The 19,329-nt window shown below is 53.9% G+C and overlaps 1 protein-coding gene across 1 annotated transcript in view; it reads left to right on the top strand.

Moving 5' to 3' along the window:
* GALNT2 (polypeptide N-acetylgalactosaminyltransferase 2) overlaps positions 1-19,329 on the top strand; it is a gene marked incomplete at both ends in the record, with an annotated part of 78,084 nt that overhangs the window by 26,571 nt on the left and 32,184 nt on the right. The window contains one exon of the mRNA XM_080717183.1: positions 15,633-15,726. Coding sequence (XP_080573309.1) covers positions 15,633-15,726 — 94 coding nt within the window. The remainder of the gene's footprint in view (positions 1-15,632; positions 15,727-19,329) is intronic.

Genomic DNA, 19,329 nt, shown 5'->3' with positions numbered 1-19,329 from the left:
TGGGCTGAGCGTTTGCGGGAGGCGGGCCCGTGCTGCTTGCGGGAAGGGTAGATGTAGCAATGGAGAAGGGGTCCAGCATCCTGGGACGGGTGCCACTTGACTCCTGGCCACGAGGTGTACTTATCTGGAGGCTGCTGGAGATGGATGGCCACACCGGGTTGTCCCGGTGGCCTTGGGTCTGATGCTGGAGGGCAGAAAGTCGGAGCTGTGTGCATCCTCTCTGTGAGGTGACTCTGGGGCGGGCCCTTGGTGTATTAGTCCAAGAAGTGAAGGTCCTGGGCTTTGGAGGTTGACAAAGCCTGGGGGTTAGTGTGTGCATTCTGCCCGTGTCTGCCCAGCCAGGTGGGTAGTGGATGCCTTGTTTTATGTCTCAGCTGTGTAATGGCAGACACACAGAGTGACTCCGTGTCCATGGGAAGCTGTGGGATGGATGCTGTGACCTAGCCGTAGACCTCTCTTGGTCTCCCACCTCTATAAGATTTCCCTCCCCAGAGACCAGCAGTCACTTCTGACCCATCCCTGCATTGCCCAGTCTCTGCTTGATCCCTAGAAACTCATCCCCTCGTGGTTAGTGCCTATCTGTGCCAACTGTGGTGCAGATGGGCATCCTCGCTCTGTGACCGCCTGCGGAGAGTGGCCAAGGGCTGTGTGTGAGCTGCTGAGGCAGAGGCCAGGAGCTGCCCCGCTGGCCTGAGTTGGAGCTAGGGCTCCTGGGCTGGCTCTCTGGTGTGCCATGGGAGCCTGAGCCGTAGCACCCAGAGGGCTCCACAGCTGCAGCAACGGCTGTCTCATGTATTATCAGGGTGCCCTTTTGCCCCAGTAACTCGAGTTTGGATGAAAGAAGCAAACTCGTTGTAAACCTCTGAAACTTTCTGAAGGCTGTTTAAGAGGACATGCTAGCCACCCCCTGCCTTCCTCTTCCCCAGCTGTTTCAGTCAGCAGCCTCCCAGAAGGAGGCTGGCTCTGTTGGGGTCTGGGGTGGGATGTGTGTCATCTCATTCTGACAGCGCAGGCTTTTCTCTTGTGTAAGCCTTTTTTTTTTTTTTTTCTTCCAGAGCTCTTGGCCTCTTTTTAGCCTGTAAGCTGTGCTTACATTCTTGCCTGAGTCTCCTTTGTAGGTTGCTGGAGTGCTGGACTCTGTTGTGCATGTGCTGGAGTTCAGCACCTACTGGGCCTGGTAGGAGGGTGGGAGTCTAGCCCCTTTCCCATCCAGGGATTTAGCCTCTGGAATGGGGCTTATTTGCATCCGGCTCCAACTGTGGCTTTCTGGATGGAAGCCTGCAGTCTTGGGAACACAAAGGAATTCATCTCTGCCTGTCCTTCCCTGAGGAACCCGTCCCTGCAGTGTGAAAGCACCTTGCTGAACCCCAGCCAGGGCTAAGTTGGTACCACAGCAGGCAGGCAGGGTGTGCACCTTTCTGTATTTCTGCTCAGCTCTTCTGTGTCTAAAGAGCACTTCCTGGGCTGTTCTTTCTCTTGGAGTGTGTTCGGGATTCTGTGTGGCCTTATGGACTGGGTTCTGTAGCTTGGTCAGCGTAGACTGTGGAGTGGTAGATTGCTATTGCCCTCTCTCTTCTCTGGCTCCCCCCTGTCCCTGCCCCGGCTGGTCTCCAGGTCTTCCTGGTGGGAGGACTTTTGGGGATGGCCCGGTAGAACTGGGTAGGGGCTCAGGCCTTGTCTGCCCCTTGCTGAGTACAGTCCTGGACATATTCCCACTGGAGTAGTGACGTAGGTGAGCCCTCCCTAGCCAGCCTCGCTGTTGCTGAGGTGGTTACTTGCAGGGCTACCTTGCTCCTGCCTCCCCCGGAGGGGGTCTTCTCAGAGGGAAGGCACAGGAAGCTCATGTTGTATATTGGAGGAGACCCCAGGTGTCCTCTGCGTGGTGGCAGCACACACCTTGGTCTGTTTCCAACCTGCTGTAGGGGACAGTTTTGTCTGAGAATGTCTTCTGAATGTGCCATCTCCATCCTGCCAGAGACTCTCTGCCCCCCACCCCATTCGTCCTGAACGCACCATCTCCATCCTGAGACCCTCCCGCCCCCCCACTTATCTTGAATGCACCATCTCCATCCTGAAACCCTCCTGCCCCCCCCCACTTATCTTGAATGCACCATCTCCATCCTGAGACCCCCCTGCCCCTCCATTTATCTTGAATGTATCATCTTCATCCTGAGACCCCCCCTGCCCCTCCAATTATCTTGAATGCACCATCTCCATCCTGAGACCCCCTGCCCCCCCAATTATCTTGAATGCACCATCTCCATCCTGAGACCCCCCTTGCCCCTCCAATTATCTTGAATGCACCATCTCCATCCTGAGACCCCCCCTACCCCCCCAATTATCTTGAATGCACCATCTCCATCCTGAGACCCCCCTGCCCCTCCATTTATCTTGAATGCATCATCTCCATCCTGAGACCCCCTGCCCCCCCAATTATCTTGAATGCACCATCTCCATCCTGAGACCCCCCTGTCCCCCCAATTATCTTGAATGCACCATCTCCATCCTGAGACCCCCCTGCCCCTCCATTTATCTTGAATGCACCATCTCCATCCTGAGACCCCCCTGCCCCCCCAATTATCTTGAATGCACCATCTCCATCCTGAGACCCCTCTGCCCCTCCATTTATCTTGAATGCATCATCTCCATCCTGAGAACCTCCTGCCCCTCACCCACCCATTTATCTTGAATGCACCATCTCCATCCTGAGACCCTCCTGCCCCTCCCCGTTCATCCTGAATCCATCCAGGGATGCCCCTCCCTCATTCATCCTGCAACTCAGAGCGCAGGAGGAACCTCCTTTGTCCTTGCCTGTCTGGGCCACCCCCATCCTGGGAGATGGATTACAACTCTTGTTCTCTGGGCCCTGGCAGGCTGACAGCAGGCAGGGCTGGCCCCTGAGGGCACTTATCATTCACTTTCTGCCCCAGTCTGGTGGAATTGATACGTTAATAATAAAAGCTGCTGGTGCCTAGCTCCTCTTACACACTTGCATATGCAGATTTCTCGGGTGGGGCAGTCTGCCAGTGTCCAATTCATAAAGACTCCTGGAAATGGTTTCCTTTTCACCCATTGTTTGGGGAGAATAATGCGTCTCTGTCAGATTGGCTTCTTGGGCTCAGCTTCGGTTGAGGTCTGTGGAGCTCCCAGACAGAATGCTCCCCACTGAAGCCGGGTGCATCCTGAAAGCCTGAGCACTTCACTGTTAGTTCTGTTGGTCCCGTGAGGAGACCCCCAGGCATGGGGAGGGGTGTGTTCTTCTCCACAGGGGCACAGGCTTGTAAAGACGTGTCTGAGCCCCACCCACCTCCCAGCAGCTCTCCCTGGGCTGGCCCAGAGCCAGGCGGCCACCAGGGAAAACCAAGGCTGAGGGGATCCCTGTGCCCTTCTGAGGAGTAGAGGGGGTAGGGTGAGCCTGCCCCAGCACCTCAGAGGGGTGTGTGTGGGATGGGTCTTCCCAGAGTTCTCGCAGTTAAGATGGGGTCACAGGGTGGCTCTGGCCCACTATGGTCCATGTCCTTGGAAGAAGGGGGATTTGGACACACAGGTGGGAGAAGGTGGTGCCTGCTTGCCAGGAGAGGCCCAGAGCAGGCAGCCATCCACCAGACCACCAGAACTCCTTGGTCCTCCAGGGGGCGTCCTTCTAGGGCAACCCTAGGGTGCCTTCCCAGTGGAGCCTGGGTTATAAACACACCTTCTGATGTTGTTGATACAGGCAGAGGGGGCCTGTAGTGTTGGCACTTCACGCCTGTGCTTTGTAGGCTTCCTGTGACCCTGTTGGCCCCTTGGCCTGGGTTCTGCGTCCAGGCTCAGGGCCGCCCAGGGAGACTTGCGCTCCTCCAGTTTCGGTGTGCAGCCAGGGCAGGCTATGCTGTCCTGCAGGAGAGCTCTTACTTTGTGCTGAGCTCCCTCCTGTTTGAGAGTTCGCCGCCCACCCTCTGCGGGGTAGACGCATCCACAGTGGCTTCCATGCGAGGGCATCACACCACTGAGCCGAGCTCTCCCTGGCTCTGGCACTCTGGCCAGGTTCCCGCTCTGGGGTTGCCCTCTGCTGCTGACCTCCAGGGATCACCCACCTCATCGCTCACTTGCAGACAGAGCCTCTGTGTCAGGTGTCTGTGAGCTGAGAATGAATACCTCCAACCCCGAGTGTTCTTGGGACTACCTCGACTCGGAGGCCAAGGTGAAGAAACTCACCCATCCCAGGATCTTTGGAGACAGTTCGGGAATTGGAATGTTTGGGGGATAGGTTTGCCTCTCCCCAAGTGTTAGGGTTTTATGGCAAACAGTATCTCCTCTGTGGGGCTGGCGGGGACAGGCTAAACTCCCAGTGCAGCCTCACTGGCAGGGCCAGGCTTCATGAGTCCTGAAGCTTCTGCCCTTCAAAGACTGTCTCTCAGAGAAAGGATGAGCCAAGCTAGTTCCAGTGAGCAGCACCCATGCAGGGGGTCCCCAAGCACCTGGCCAGACGGGGAGGGATGGATTGGGGCTGCAGCAGACGAGCTGCCTGAGGGTCACTAGGAGAGCCAATATGGACGTGTGACAGCCATGGCCAAGCTGGTGAGCCTGAAGGTCCTGCGTGGGAAAAGCCGGCTCAGCAGTGACCAGCAGGCGAGGGCTTGGGGGCCAGAGTTGGAAGCCTCTGGTGTGGCTGCCTGGTGGGGCCAGGGCCTGGGCAAGCCGGCTGCAGGTGATCAGGGGAATGGAGGGTATCATTGTGTTTCTTTAGGAGAGGGGATAGTTATGCTGGACATGTCGTCATTTGTATGTCCAAGCTTCACCTCCGACCCTTCCCGGGGCAGAATCCAGCCCAGGGCCTCTGCCTACTGTAGTAGGGAGCTGGTGTCGTCGTCCAGGGCACACACTTGCTTTGGTTTGGAACATGCCAGGTGTGTCCTAGTCAATGTCTGAGAGGTAGCGGTGAAGAGGGGCGCAGGGAAGGCCAGTGCTCTGCTCAGAAGCTCGTGTCTTGCCTGGGAGACGAGGAACGAGCTGCGTTGAGAATACTTTGATTCTCTGACTGGATAATGATCGAGTGCAGTGGAAAACAAGGCTGGACTGGGCCTCGCTGTGTGGAGAAGCCACCACTCAGGAGCCAGGGTTGAGCCCAAGAGAGCGGGCTGAATCCCTGGCTGATCAGTGGTCCTCCGGGAGAGCTGCACAGGCCAGCCATTTCCCTTGACTCAGCTTCCTGGTGAAAGTGGGGGAAGAGCCAGCACCTCCCGTGCACTGTGGATGGGAGCAGACGGAGGTACGGGAAAGCCCGAGCCCAGACTCAGAACATCCTCTGAACGGCCGCAGGTCACTGCAGCTGGTGGACGGCTTCAGAAAACAAACCTGACACCAGCACCAACTGCACTCCTGTCCACTGCAGGCAGGGATGCAGAATGGCATGCAGCTTTGGAAGAAACCCTGGCCGCACCCGCTGGCAGCCCCACCGCAGGCTTTTGTCCAGGAAAGGGAAGCGTACGTGCCTGTGGAGTACATGCTTGTGGAGTCCGTGGTAGCTTTGCCCAGGTACCCACAAACTGGAAGCTGTCAGCAGGAAGCCTCTGGCCTGGCTTCTGTCCCCACAGTGGACTCGGTAGCTCAGGAGGCCGGCTCATCACAGCCTGATGGATCTTGGTCCTCTGTGAGAGCAGTGGCGTGGAGGGCCACGTGCCCTGTGATTCTATTGATGACGTTCAAGAGAAGGCAGAAGCACAGGGAAGACGGAGCAGAGGGCCGGGCTGGTCGGGCATCACCTCAGGCTGGCCAGGGAGCCTTTGAGTGAGGAGCTCTTCTGTGTCCCGTTGTGCTGGCTGCATGCTTGTCGAGACTCGCAGAGCCGAGTGCTAAAGAGTGCGTTTTACTGTAAGTGAATTGCACCTTCACCCCAAGGTGGAAGAGAGCCAGGGCCACACCGGGGTGAGAACGACGGGTCCTGGTGCGCAGCACGGCTGGCCCAGCTGCCTGGGAGCACTGCCAGGGGCATCTGCAGGAGCTCGGCAGCACAGAGGCCACGGGCGGCCTCAGGACGGGAAGGACGAGGTGGGAGGCTGGGCCTGGACACAATGGTCTGCAGAGGGATTCTGGACACACTCGGGGCCCAAGGCCAGCGGGTGCTGCATTTTCTTAGAGATGGGAAAACTATGAATGAAGTCACCAGCTTTTACTTGGAGCAGATGCTAGGTCTCCTGAGACGCTCTGTCAGTCTGACAGGGCCTGTGGTCTGCAAAGTGCTTTTATTCAGGGTCCCTCTGTTCACACGAGAGTCCACTGGGGTCCTGTGGGAGCCCGGCAGCTGGCATTGACTCGCTCTTCTTGTACCTCCAGGTTTCCATAGCAACAGCCATAGACTGTCCACTCCTCGTTACCGTGAAGCCGTGGTTGAGGATTTCCTCCATAACTTCATTCTGCACCCATGTCTCCATTATCTGGCTGCCTAGTAAACCACGCCGATGCAGTGGCTTTCACTGGGAGTGACCGGTCCCTTCTGCCCGTCGTGGTTGGCCAGTGGTCCCTCTGGTCTGCAGGGCTCATGTGTGCCTTGTGGCCAAGCATCAGCAGGGATGGCTGGTCCAGGGTGACCTCACGCCCATACATCGCCGGCCCTTTTCTAGGTGCTTTGGCCATGCATGGCTCCTGAGCCTTAGCCTAGACCAGCTCATGGACAGTGGTCTTGGGCAGCATTCCAAGAGGGCAGGTCCAGGTTCAAGCATTTTCAGGGAGCCAGAATAGCACTTAGGTAACCAAGTCCAGTGTGTAGCTCCAGCTGTCTGGGGGAAGTAGCAGAGAACATGGCCGATTCTGACCTACCATAGTCCACTCCCTTAAGCCTGTTCTCTTCGTGACACACTTTGGGATGTAGTGCCTGAAACTGGGTCTCTGGTGGTGGACTTGTGATTTCATTTGCGTGACAGAAATGTGGTTGGTTGGGCGTGGCTCCAGTTGGACTGGCGCTGGGACCCCGAGTTGGTCTCTGGCCATTTGCTCTTGGCAGGCCCTTGAGTCTGTTTCTTCATGTGTGAAATGGACATGATGGTGTGACCCCGCGATTACAGTGGGGCTGTAGTTCTATCCTGCAGGCGGGCTCTGCCTGTAACTCTTCTCTCTGTGCTGCAGTTCTTGTTCCCATGACCCTGTCGGCTTCTGTCTCTGGGGAGCTGGGAGTTGAAAGGTTCCGCTGGCCACAGCTGCTTGGCTGTATCTGTGCCTCACTCTGCTCATTTCTGTCGTATTCTGGCATAGGCTCCCTCTTGTAATCGACCTGGTCTCCTTTGTAGGGAGGTGGGGTGTTGACCTCAGGTCAGGCTCACTAGCAGAACACCTCAGAGATATAAACCATGCTGGCATTCCCGGCTCCAGCACTGCTGTTGCGATCTGGGATCCTGGAGCTGTTGACCAGGCTTCTGCAGACTTGGTGCAAGTGAGCTTCACGCCCGCCTGCTTCCTTCCACCGGTGACCCCTGCTGGTCTCACAGCACTGGCTCCCTGGGTCCCCAGCACTGCCGTCCCCTGGCACAGCTGGTCTCCAGGGAGGTAGCACACTGAGGTGTTGTGATGAGGCTCCTGTACCAGGACAGGGCAGAGCTCCACCCTGATGCCCTGAAATCTCTCGTCCTGCAGAGAGGAATTAGTTCCTACAGTTTTAGAATTTTGAACCTGGACCTTTGTCATTTCAAAGCCAGCGGGTACGTGACTCTTTGCCTTATAGAGAGTAAGGAAATGGGTCAACAGGTTCTTTGGAGCTCAGCATTTTAAGTTTTTCAGCAGGAAGCGTTAGTCCCCAGCCTTTGTGGGCAGTGGGCCACGGTCTGGGCACCACTTGGAGGAAGGTCGTGCCGGGTTGGTGCGGCACAGGGCTGACTTTTCGGGCCCTGCTGTGTGTCGGGTCATCACACAGGTTGTCCTCATCCTTGGACAGAAAGCATGGCTCCTGAAGCTTTGAGCTCACCTCTCAAGCCTGAGCTGTGTGCAGCAGGTCACCTTTTCCTCAGTGCTACCGTTAGGGTCAAGCAAGACTGTGTGGATGGAGAAGCAACGTGTGCAGACAGACACTTGTAGACGGTTAGTTTCCAAGCATGGGTTTCTTTTTGGAGTGTGTGTGTGTGGTACTGGGGATGGAACCCGGGGGCATTCTACCTGCGAGTGTGGACAAGAGACCACAGGAGGAGGGGCTGTCTCCGTTTGCTGTCTGAACACCTGTGTGCCAGCCATGTGCCAGGGGAGTGTGCTGGGTGTAGCCATCCTGTGCTGGGCAGTCAAGGTGTCGCTGTGTCTTGTGCGCGCCCTCGGTTTCCTGGGGGACGTTAATACTGTACCTTGGCTGCGATGAGGACTGCAGAGAGCTCCTTGTCAGTGCCCGCACCAGGAGCTCACACACGTTCCTGTGGGTGGTGCACCACCGATGCTGAGCTGGGGAGTTCTCACCTGTGGCTGTCCATGGCTCCTGGGTATACAGTCATCCATGAAGGCATCAGCAGTGCCCAGCACTGCCTCCGGTTTAGCATTTGACCCAATTGTGGCCAGCAACTCACAAGCCCGCTGTGGTCTTCCATTAGCTGTTTTGTGGTGAAAATAAAGGTTCAGGAGGGAAAGTGGTGCGCACTGAGGAGGTGGCCTGGTATTGCTGGTCCAGGCACCGGCTCGCTGCCCAGGCCGGCAGGGACCCTGAGCCCTTCACCCGGCACTCCTGTCATCCCAGCCTGTACTTCCCTGTGGCTGATGATTTGGGGACAGCTCACACTGTCCAGAGGCTGGTTCTGTCCCCGTGGGCTCCTAGGCACAGGGCTGGTCACTCGGGCCCCTTGGTCAACTGTCATGCTACCCAGTGATGTGAAGTGCCACGTGAGTCTAGCCAGAGCCAGATCTTGGTTATTCATGGAAATAACTTAAGAACCCAAAGTACATTGGAGAAGTAGGAAGGGCGCCTGACGCTCTGACTGCAGCACAGCCGCTTCTGGCATCTCACTCTGGACTGATCCGTCTGGGCTTTGTTTTTACATAGCTCTCAATGCGTGCATAAAACCTCATCTCCTGCTTTTCCACTTGACCTGAGCTTTCTGCCTGTGCTATATGTGATGTGATCATTGTAACTATAACTTTTAATGGTTGCATCGTTTTTTAAGGAACCGTAACATTAACCTTGCAGTGGAGGATATTTTCAGGTTTTTTTCTATATTTTTCTCATAAGTAATGGTGTAGTATTTGTATAGAATTTATTACTTATTTGAGTTTGCTATAAATTTGCAGAGGTCCAAGGGCAGAACTCGGGAGGGAGGGAGGCTCCCATGCTGACCGGAGCCCTGGGAAGTAGAGCTGAGCAGGCGCTCTGTAGGGGACATGGACATTGCACTCGGTTCCTGTGATCTGATGTAAATGACCTCAGAAAAGGGCTTGGGCTGGCCGGGTGCAGTGGTGCACTCCTGTAATCCCAGCAACTGGGGAAGCTGAGGCAGGAGGACTGCAAGTTGGGGCCAGCCTGGGAAACTGGCAAGACCCTGTCTCCAAATAAAAAGGGCTGGGGATATAGCTCAGCAGCAGAGCGCTGGCCCAGCACATGTGGGGCATGTCTTCCATCCCCAGCACTGTAAGGAAAAGGAACTTAGCCGGGCATGGTGGGCACGCTTGTAATCCCCGCGCTTGGGAGGATGAAACAGGAGGATCACGCAGGTTCGAAGCCAGCCTCGGCTACTTAAGTGAGGCTCTCAGCAGCTTAGTGACACCCTGTTTCCAAGTAAAGTATAAAATAGGTCTGCGAGTATAGCCCGGAGGTAGAAAAGTTTCACTCCCAGTACCACCAAAACAAACAAAAACAACAAAAAACACTTGGCGCTGTGGAGCAAGCAGTGATTTGACCAGGCTCCAGTGGCACTGACCCGGTTGGTTCTGCACCTGCTACCTCCCTCCTGTGCCTGCTAACCCGTGAAATGGGCTAATGAGGTGCAAATCCTTGCAAAAGGAGAATCTGTACTACCCTATGAGGAGAACAGATTGAGCTGGGAGCCCTTTTCCCCGCCAAGGAGAACGTTGATGGCGACCGGGGTTCTACTTTGCCAAGTGCTGTGTTCCCACTCACTGTCCCTCATCTACCACCTGCGCTTTCCTCGGGTGGTAGCGGGGTGAGCCCACGGTGCTCCTGCCCCACCCCCATTGCTGTTCTGAACCCCTGCCGCTGCTATTGCTTACTTGGTGTTCCCTGCCATTCTGAAACCTGTGTGGCCGCTGTCAGTTGCTTACTGGTGGTGGCAGGCAGGACAGCTGGAGTCTTCGCAGGCCACACAGCCTTGGTCTGGCTGCAGGTGGAGGTGCACCTGACGGCAGCAGTGGGAACCTGCCCACCCCACTGCGCACGTGTCTTCTCCCCTCCTCGCTGTGACCTGTCCTGGGATGCGCTGGTCCTGCCTGGCTCTCCAGGAAGCTTTGGGAAGAGGCCTCTCCTTTCCCTGGCTTCCCTGCTGCCTCCCTCTTCCAACATCTAGGTCTAGTTCTGTCCTGATGTCCCAAAGAGAGGAGCGTTGACTGGGTCCCTCCCTCTCTGAGGCCCTTGCTGGGGCTGGGGGTGGTCAGTCGTGCCATGTGAAGAACACTTAGGAAGCCAGTCCTTCCCACGCACACTGGGCCAGCCGCACCTGGGCTCTGTCTCCAGGAATGTCCAACTCCTTTGGGGGAGTTCAGAATCAATTTACCAGGTACCTCTTCCCTGAGTTCCCTTGAAGGGGGAGGAGCAGAGAAGGTGGAACTTCACACTAAAGGCCTACTGGGACCTCGAGATGCACATTGGCGGATGTATGCTCAGCATGCTTAATGTAGTACCTTCAGAGCCGCACACAGATCTTATTTGTAATTTTTTAAAGCTTTAGACTTACAGGAAAATTGAGCACTACAGAGTTCAGATTCCCCACATCCAGGTTCCCTGAAGCCACGTCTTCTCTTTTTCACAGTATGTGGAGCTCTGGCTTCTCAAGAGTCTCGAGTGCTGTGCAGGAGTGGCTGTGGTGGTGTCCTAACCAGGCTCTGTCGCGCAGCAGAGCTGAGAGGTGGACTTGGAGGGAAGGCTCGTGACCCCTTGCTCCGAGCGTCGCAAGGGCCACAGGGAAGAGCTGCCCAGCTCAGTGCATCTGGGGAGCAGAGAGGGAGAAAAGGCCGGGCACAGAATGGACCCTCAGTAAGACGCACCCCGGGCCCACCTTTTCCAACAGGGACCTACCTCCGAGCGTCTCCACTCCTCCCACCAGTGGGCACCCAGCCTTCAGACGTGACCCTTTGGGGAACACTTCAGATCCACCATGACAGGTGGTAACTGCTGAACAGTCGTTAAATAACAGGGAAGAGGGTGACAGCCGGTGAGAGAGGGCCAGCCACTCGGGTATTTTGGGCATCTAAGCTGTGTCTGAGCATATGGCCCAGTAGCCGAAATAACTTCACAGTGACAAAATGTGTTTCGGTAGCGGAGATTAAAGGCAGCCTATTTTCTTTTTTTCTTCCACAGTAATGTTTTTGTGTCTCTGTTAACAAATACCATGCTAGCCACTTAAATGATACGGAAGGCAGCCTTGCGTAACTTGGCAGTGCTCATGACGTCTGTCCTCAGTGGCTGTCTAGTTTCAGTGTGACACGGGTTTATTCTGGTGATGCCGTGCAACGTGATCGTTGTCACAGGTGGCACTGTGGGGTGGGAGGTGAGGGTGAGGGTCCACTCCTCAGCCCCACGTGGGTGGCCTTGGCAGCGTGCTGGCCTCTCCCTGCTAGTGAGTCTTACGTTGGATGTGGTGGTGTTAGAACCTCCTTAACACTCACCGGGTCCTTGACAAGTCTCTTCTTGGAGGTGGAGTTGGATTCCACTCCCCTTCAGTGGGGTAGGGCCTAGGAACTGGCTTTGATGGACAGACAGGGCCCCAGGAGGTGCGGCAGTGTCGTCCTCTAGGAAGCCTGCCACCATATCAGGGACCGGAGCGCTCGTGAGGAGGTCTGCGGGAGAAGGGAGGCCTTCTGCAACAGCCGTGCCCACTTTTTTTCTTCTTACTTTGGAATGGAGGTAATCATAGTTGCAAGTCTCCTAGGGATATTCCTTTAATGACTAAACCTGTATTTATGCTTAATTCAGGAAACTGACCTATTGGATCTGCTGTTCTGGAAATCATGCCATTGAAATGTCATTGCCAGCCGGGCGTGGTGGTGCACGCTTGTAATCCTGGCTTTCAGGAGGCTGAGACAGGATTGCAGTTTGCGGATAGCCTCAGCTACATAGTGAGGACCTTTGCAACTCAGTGAGACCCTGTTTCAAAATAACAAAAACAGGCCTGGGTGTGTACCTCGGAGGTAGAATGCCCCTGTGTTCCACCCTCAGTACCGCGAAAAAGGAAAAAAAAAAATTGTTGCCACTCGATCTGCTTAGGCATGGGGTGGGGTTTATTTATTTTTTTTTTTTGTGGTACTGAGGATGGAAGCCAGGGGCTTTTCTACTTCCGGGCTATATTCTCAGACCTATTTTATACTTTATTTGGAAACAGGGTCTCACTAAATTGCTGAGAGCCTCACTCAATAGCTGAGGCTGGCTTCAAACCTGTGCCATCCTTCTGTCTCAGCCTCCCAAGGGCTGGGATTACAAGCATGTGCCACCACGCCCGGCTTGTGGGGTTTGATTGTGAGGGTGAAGGCCGCCTCTTGGCCCCCCGGGCCTCCCCTGGAAGGTCTTAGTTCTGGCATAAACCGCTTCTGCTGTGTGCACTGCAGGATGTGTATCTTGAGCTGTGAAGAGGAACCAAATTCAAATATCTAATAGTCACAGCTGCCAGGCCCCTCCGCTGGCCCAGGCCATCTGCAGCACGAGGTTCAGACTCCCCCACTCAGGGCTCTGTGGCCGAGTCAAGTGGACAGTCGCCCTCCTCTGTGTTTCTGGGCCGGCTGGCCGCAGACCTTAGACCTCTGACAGCATGTGGCTTTCCGTGGAATGTGCGTGCGTGTGTGTGTGTGTGTGTGTGTGTGTGTGTGTGTGTGTGTGTGTGTGTCGGGGCTGGATTGCATCTTAGGAAAGTGAAGACAGCACACCCAGCGCAGGCCATTCATTACTCTCCCATCTCACCAGCGTGGGCATGTCTTTCTGTCTGTCCGCCTCTGTGCCCCTCTCTTGAGGGGGCAAAGTGCTCAGTGCGGCGCTGGCCTGGGTGTACAGCCTCTCCATACACTTGCTCTTGGTACACTTCCAATTTAAACCGAGCCACTGCAGGTGTAATAAGACTTTTAATGTATGTAAATGTATGGGAGGGGTTGTCGGGAGAAACTTCTGCCAGGAAGTGGGCGAGTGAGTAGGGCGAGGGCTTGCTCCTGCTGCGTTTGGTTGGTGGCTTTAACACACTTGGTGTGCTGGGGGCCTCGGGAACAGGAACAGGCCTGGTGAGGGCCCTGGGCACGCAAGAGCATCTAGAGGTGGCATCATGACACAGTTGAGACCTGGACTCCTGGGCGCCGGCACAGGACTCCCAAATTTGATCCTGCCCCCATGGCCACCCGTGATACAAACTCCTGGAGCATCCGCTTCCCCCTCTAAGGTGGAAGGTGGCAGCATTGCCGGGAGACAAGCGCGTGATGTCTGGATAGGGCTTCCACCTGGGCCAGATAGCACTGGCCACTCCATCTCCCCTCCCTCCATCCAGCAGTCAGTTAACTGGCAAAGTGCAGGTTTGATTTTCAAGGCTAGAACAAAACAGTCACTTCCAACTGACGTCTTAGAAACATTTTCTCGGGGTTTTGTGATATGTTGAGAATCCACATCTTGGGGCTTGGCTCACTTGAGCCCGAGCCTGTGATCTGCATCCCGACTCACTGAAGAGGCCAACGTCAGGGTCTCACCAGCTGCACAGCCTGGATAAATTGCTTAGCCTCTCTGGTCCTGAGCCCTCTTCATAAGACAGGATTTTGACGGGCAGTGCCTGGTGCACAGCGCATCTCCTGCTCTGTGCGCTGCTGGGCTCTGCTCTTCGCACAGCCTCACTTCTGGGGTTAGTTACCATGGGCGTGTTGATGGGCAGGCGGAGGGGAGACTCCCACTTGTGGGAAGAAGGAAGTGTTTGCTTTTTGAAGAAACATTGGTGGTTGGCCTGGTGTTGATGTGGTGAGAGCTGCAGGTCAGACATGATCCTGAAGTCTCTGCCAAGGCAGCATGGACTCTGCTTCTCAAGTACAGCATAAATGGCTTGGTGCAGTAGCCAGTCGGTGTGGGGAAGCATGGCCATGTGGCACCGTAGGCTGGCCACACAGTGAAACTCGTTGCTCGGTTGGGTGTCGGCCGTGCGACTCTGGCAGCTTGCTTCTTGCTGGCTCGTATCCGTGTGTTCTCGCTGTGTCCAGGGGTGGGTTTCTTTCCCTGCTTTGCATTTGCTGCAAAATCTTTGCCAAGAGTAAATTGCAAGCCTGCAGCTAACAATCTCAAAAGCTAGTTACTAGTATCTTTGCAAAACATTTTTACCTTTTTATAGCAAGAAAAAACAAGTTGGGAAACGGATGCATTTAACACACTTGCTACTATGTGGAAGAGCACCTCAAAGGGACCTGGGCGAGGGCCTGAAATGCTGGTGCTCGCCAGGGCCCAGGGCCCAGTGTGTGGCAGTTCCTGGGTACCAGCAGGGGTGGGGGCAGGGCCCTGGGTAGAATGGCTTTTCCCATCCTGTATGCCATCCAGGACCCTGTGTGCGGTGGTTTCTCTCGTCCTGTGTGCTACTTGTCTTCCTAGGGCAGCACTGATGTGACAACCCAGCTCTTCACTCAGCTGCAGAAGTCGGGAAAGGTGGAGCCATCACTCTGGGAGAGGGGGTGAGGCCGAGCTTATTTGTAGTTACTAGACATGTTCAGCAGAGATGCAGATTATCAGCAGAGCAAGTTGCATTTGGAAATACACATGTGTATTGGCACAGGCCCAGGATGGCCCTTCGTGCAGCGTCAGCGCAGCACACAGCCCGCAGCTCTCAGCCGGCTTGGCCCAGAGGAGAGTGGGGGCCTAGAGGATGGTCCCGCTGGCCACATCCCATGGGGTCCACTTAGCAAGCGTGGCTCGGCAGTGCCGGGCCCTGGGTGCTTCTGCTGTGACAGGAATTGCATACAGACACCCTACTTATTTTACACAATCGGATTCAAGTGGGTGGAAATGCATTTGGCTCGTGGTTGTGGGGCTGCAGTTAGATTTGCTGCTGTTGGATTAGAGCAAATTGTTTGCCCAGACAAGTGGGAGGTTCTGCCAAGCTTTGGCTTTCTTGGGTTCCCCCAAGGAGCTGTTGGTCTTTACCTGCCGCTCTGCTCCATGGCCCTCGCTAGTGTGCTAGGCAGCAGGCAGGCACCCCAGAAAGGCCCCCTGATCACCAAGAATTCCAAGATCCACATTCACCTCCATAACTTTGACCACTATGGAAATACTTATCCGACCCACTTTCCCATCTCCCTCACCCTCAGCACGGGGATTCAGGGCCACGCTTCCAGGGATGTGTGGTCAGCATCAAGGAAGAGGAGGAAGGTGTCTTGCTCTGTCTTGACTGCCTGCTGGCCCCGAGGTGGGGCTCCGCCCTGCCCGCCGCTGCCCCAGGACCTGTGGGCATCAGGAGGTCCAGTGCGTGTTACAGAAGCAGTCGACTGACTCACTTGGTATCTTTGTTCTGTAGGAGGAATGGAACGAAATTGACCCCATTAAAAAGAAAGAGCTTCACCACAGCAATGGAGACGAGAGAGCACAGAACGTGGACACCCTCCCTCCAGGTACTGCCGGGTGGGAAGGCCGCCTGCTTTGCCACTGGGGGTGGATGCACTCAGCATGACACAGAGGCAGGGCAGGTGGCTGTGGGCAGAGCGGAGGTTCCCAAGCCAGCCGGACACAGCCTGGGAACACTGCTTCCCACTTGGGAAATTAGCAGGCCGTAAATGAGGTGACCGAAATGTGTCAAAAGAGAAAATAGAATGAAATAGGAAATAGAGTGGTCTGTATTCGTTCATGACAATTTAAAAGTAGGCTTTATGTGTTAGAGCAGTTTCAGGGTAACCGCCGACTGGGTGAAGGGGCAGAGTGACACGTAGCCCTGCCTCCACCCACAGAGCCCCCCAAGTCTCCAGGCCCTCTCCAGAGCGGGGCACGCATGACAGCCTGTTGTGTCTGGAGTCCACGGGGCTCCGCGCCTGGTTCTGCGCGCTGGGTGGGTGATTGTCACTGTAGCATCCTCCTGGCACTGCCCCAGCACCTCCATGTGCTGCCTCCCTGACCGCAACCGCAGACCCGCGTTGGCCTGCAGCGGCAGTTTGCCTTTTCCCATGTGGAGCGGCTGGGATCATACAGAGAGCAGCCTGTAGGACCCTCAGAGGGGCTTCTTGGCGTGGAAGGTGCACCCAGGCTCCTCTCACGTCTTCTCACAGTTCCACGCTGTGTAGCCTTTCTCTCAACAGCGCGCCAACTTCCCATCTGGATTTACCAGTTTGCTTTCCACTCATCCACTGGAGGACATCATGGTTGCTTCTGTCTCTTGGCAGTTGTGAATACGGCCACTCTAGATATGTGTGTATGTTTTTACCTCATTTCAGTAACACTAGGGACAGGACTACATGGACAGGTGGTAGGGTGGGTCAGTTGTAAGAAGCTGTCAAGCTGTCCTCTACCCTGGCTGCCCACAGTGGTGAGAAGGCTCCTGCTGTCAGCCTCCTGGCCTCCTGCCCTCCTGACAGGGTTCTTCCTGCCTTCTCTCTTTCTATACATAAACGGGATGGGTCTCCATTTACTTAGTCCTTTTTGGTATTTTTATCAAAATTTGATAGTTTTCTTTATATTCATCTGGCACATATTTTGTTAGATTTAGACCTAAGTATTTTTTTTCCTCAGGGCACTAATATAAATGGCATTGTATTTATAATTGCAAATGCCAGTTGCTCATTCCTGATATATAAGTAAGTTATTGACTCTTGATTATTAACTTTTATCTTATAATGTTGCTATAATTGGTTCCAGAAGTATTTTCTGTTGGTTTTTTCAGATTTTCTACATAGATGACCATGTCACCTCTGAACAAAGACACTTATTTCTTCCCTGATTTGTATACCTTCTGTTTCTTTTTTATTCTGTCAACTAGAACTGGTGGTGTGACGTTAAAGGGGCCGAGGGGATCTCCTTGTCTTGTTCCTGGTCTCACTGGGACAGTTGGTGTTTCTTACCAATAAGTAGGATATTGGTCGTGGATCTGCCGTAGGCTGCTCTTTGTTAAGTTGAGGGAGTTCTCCTCCCTGTGCTCTGTTTTCTGAGTGTTTATTATGAAGAAGGTGTTGGGTTTTGTTACATGCCTTTCCTATATTTATTGATATGACCATGCGATTTTATTCTTGAGCTCTTAGTAGGATGGAATACATTAACCGATTTTCTTTTGTCCAATGCCTTGCATAAGTAGGCTAAATCCCACTTAGCTGTGGCACAGGACTTTTATATACGGTTGGATTTGACTTGCTGGTATTTTGTTGCAGATTTTTGCATTTGTTCATAACATGTTATTCTTATGTTGTCATCTAGTTTTGGCATTAGGAAAACACTGGCCTCACAGAATGAGTTAGGGAGTATTCCCTTTGCTTCTGTATTTTAGAAGAGAATATAAAGAATTGATGTAACTTCTTCATTAAATGCTTGAAAGACTATACCAGTGGAAAAGTGGTGTTCTGGAAGTTCATCAATTATTGATCCAGTTTCTTTAATAGGTATAGACCTATTCAAATCATGTCTTGTCTGAGTTTTGGCAGATTGTCATCTTGGTTATCAGACTTATGTGCACAGAATTCCACTACCTCCTAGAGCCTGGAGTGATGTTCTCTCATGTCTGACACCAAGAATGTGTCCACTTTCTTTTGGACTTAGCTTGGCTAGAGGCTTGTCAGTTTTTAAAGTCTTTTCAAAGATCTGTGGCATATCTGTGTGTGTGTGTGTGTGTGTGTGTGTGTGTGTACACATGTGTGCATGCATGCTACTGGGGATTGAACCCACTGAGCTAACCCCCATTCCTTGTTTAATTTTTATTTTGAAAGTCGCACTAAGTTGCTGAGGCTGACCTGGAACCTGCAATCACCAGGCATGCACCATCACACCTGGCTTATGTGGGATGTCTTTCTTCATCTTTTCATTTCTGATCTAAATGTCTATATTAAAGTGGATTTCTTGCAGGTGGCCTGGGCAGTGCTTCTCAGATCCCTCTGACTGGTCATTTAGGTTCTGCTGTGCCCCAGCAGGTAAGGCTGTGGTCAGATAGCTTCTCTTGAGGCAGCTTGAGGGTGGAATGCCCAGCTGGGCGTGGTGGTGTTTGCCTGTAATCCCAGTACTGGGGAGGCTGAGACAGGATTGCAGGTTTGAGGCCAGCAACTTAGCAGGGCCATTTCAAAGTAAAAAAATAAGGTAGAGCTGAGGATGTAGCTCAGAGGCAGAATGCCCCCGGATTCAATCTTTAGTACCTGCCCCCCAAACCCCACACCAAATGGACTGCTCTGGCAGATTTCAGAGAAGGCTCCCTTTCTTCCCCTGCTAGAGCATGAGGGATTCTGCTTCCGTGATTGCGATTAGGACCTGCTGGGGCCTCTGCGTGCCCCTGGCTGGGTCCACACTGAGCCTCCAGTAATTCATCAGCTGCATTTCAGGCTTCCTGCCTGGGACAGTTCTGTAGAGCTGTCAGCTCAATGGACAGTTGTGATTTTCTTGTTCACTCCTCTGTTCTTGCTAATTTAGAGACTTCATTTCTATGCTGCATCTGGGAAGAGTTGAGTTTTTTTTCAGTTTGTTTAGCTTTTGTTAGGGTGGAGTAATAATTTCCAAGCTCTTTACATGGTGTCTGAGAAACTCAAAGCCCATCCACAAGATGTCCACTCTGAATTTGTGTTTCCTCCTGTCATTGGAGAGACACCACCCCGAGAGTACAAGCATTTGGGAGGCTGAGATAGGATTGCGGTTTGAGGACAGGCTCAGGTACTTCGCCCTTTGCAACTTGGTGAGACCCTGTTATAAAATACAGAGTAACAAATAAGGCTAGGGGTGTAGCTAGAGGGAGAATGTTCCTGGGTTCCATTCCCAGTACTTGAAAAAAAATAGGCCTCCTTTTTTTTTTTTTTTTTTGTGGCACTGAGGTGGAACCCAGGGGCTATACTCCCAGACCTTTTTTATACTTTATTTGGAAACAGAATCTCGCTAAGTTGCTGAGAAACTCATTAAGTAGCCGAGGCTGGCTTCGAACCTGTGCGATCCTCCTGTCTCAGCCTCCCAAGCACTGGGCTTCATGGCCATACAGCACCTGCTGGGATTACAAGTATGCGCCACCACATCTGGCTCCAGCCCCTAGGCCTGCTTTTCAT

This window comes from Muscardinus avellanarius, assembly GCF_963383645.1.
Source record: "Muscardinus avellanarius genome assembly, chromosome: 20".
NCBI classification, from domain to species: domain Eukaryota; kingdom Metazoa; phylum Chordata; class Mammalia; order Rodentia; family Gliridae; genus Muscardinus; species Muscardinus avellanarius.
This window is presented reverse-complemented; position numbering and strand designations above follow the sequence as displayed.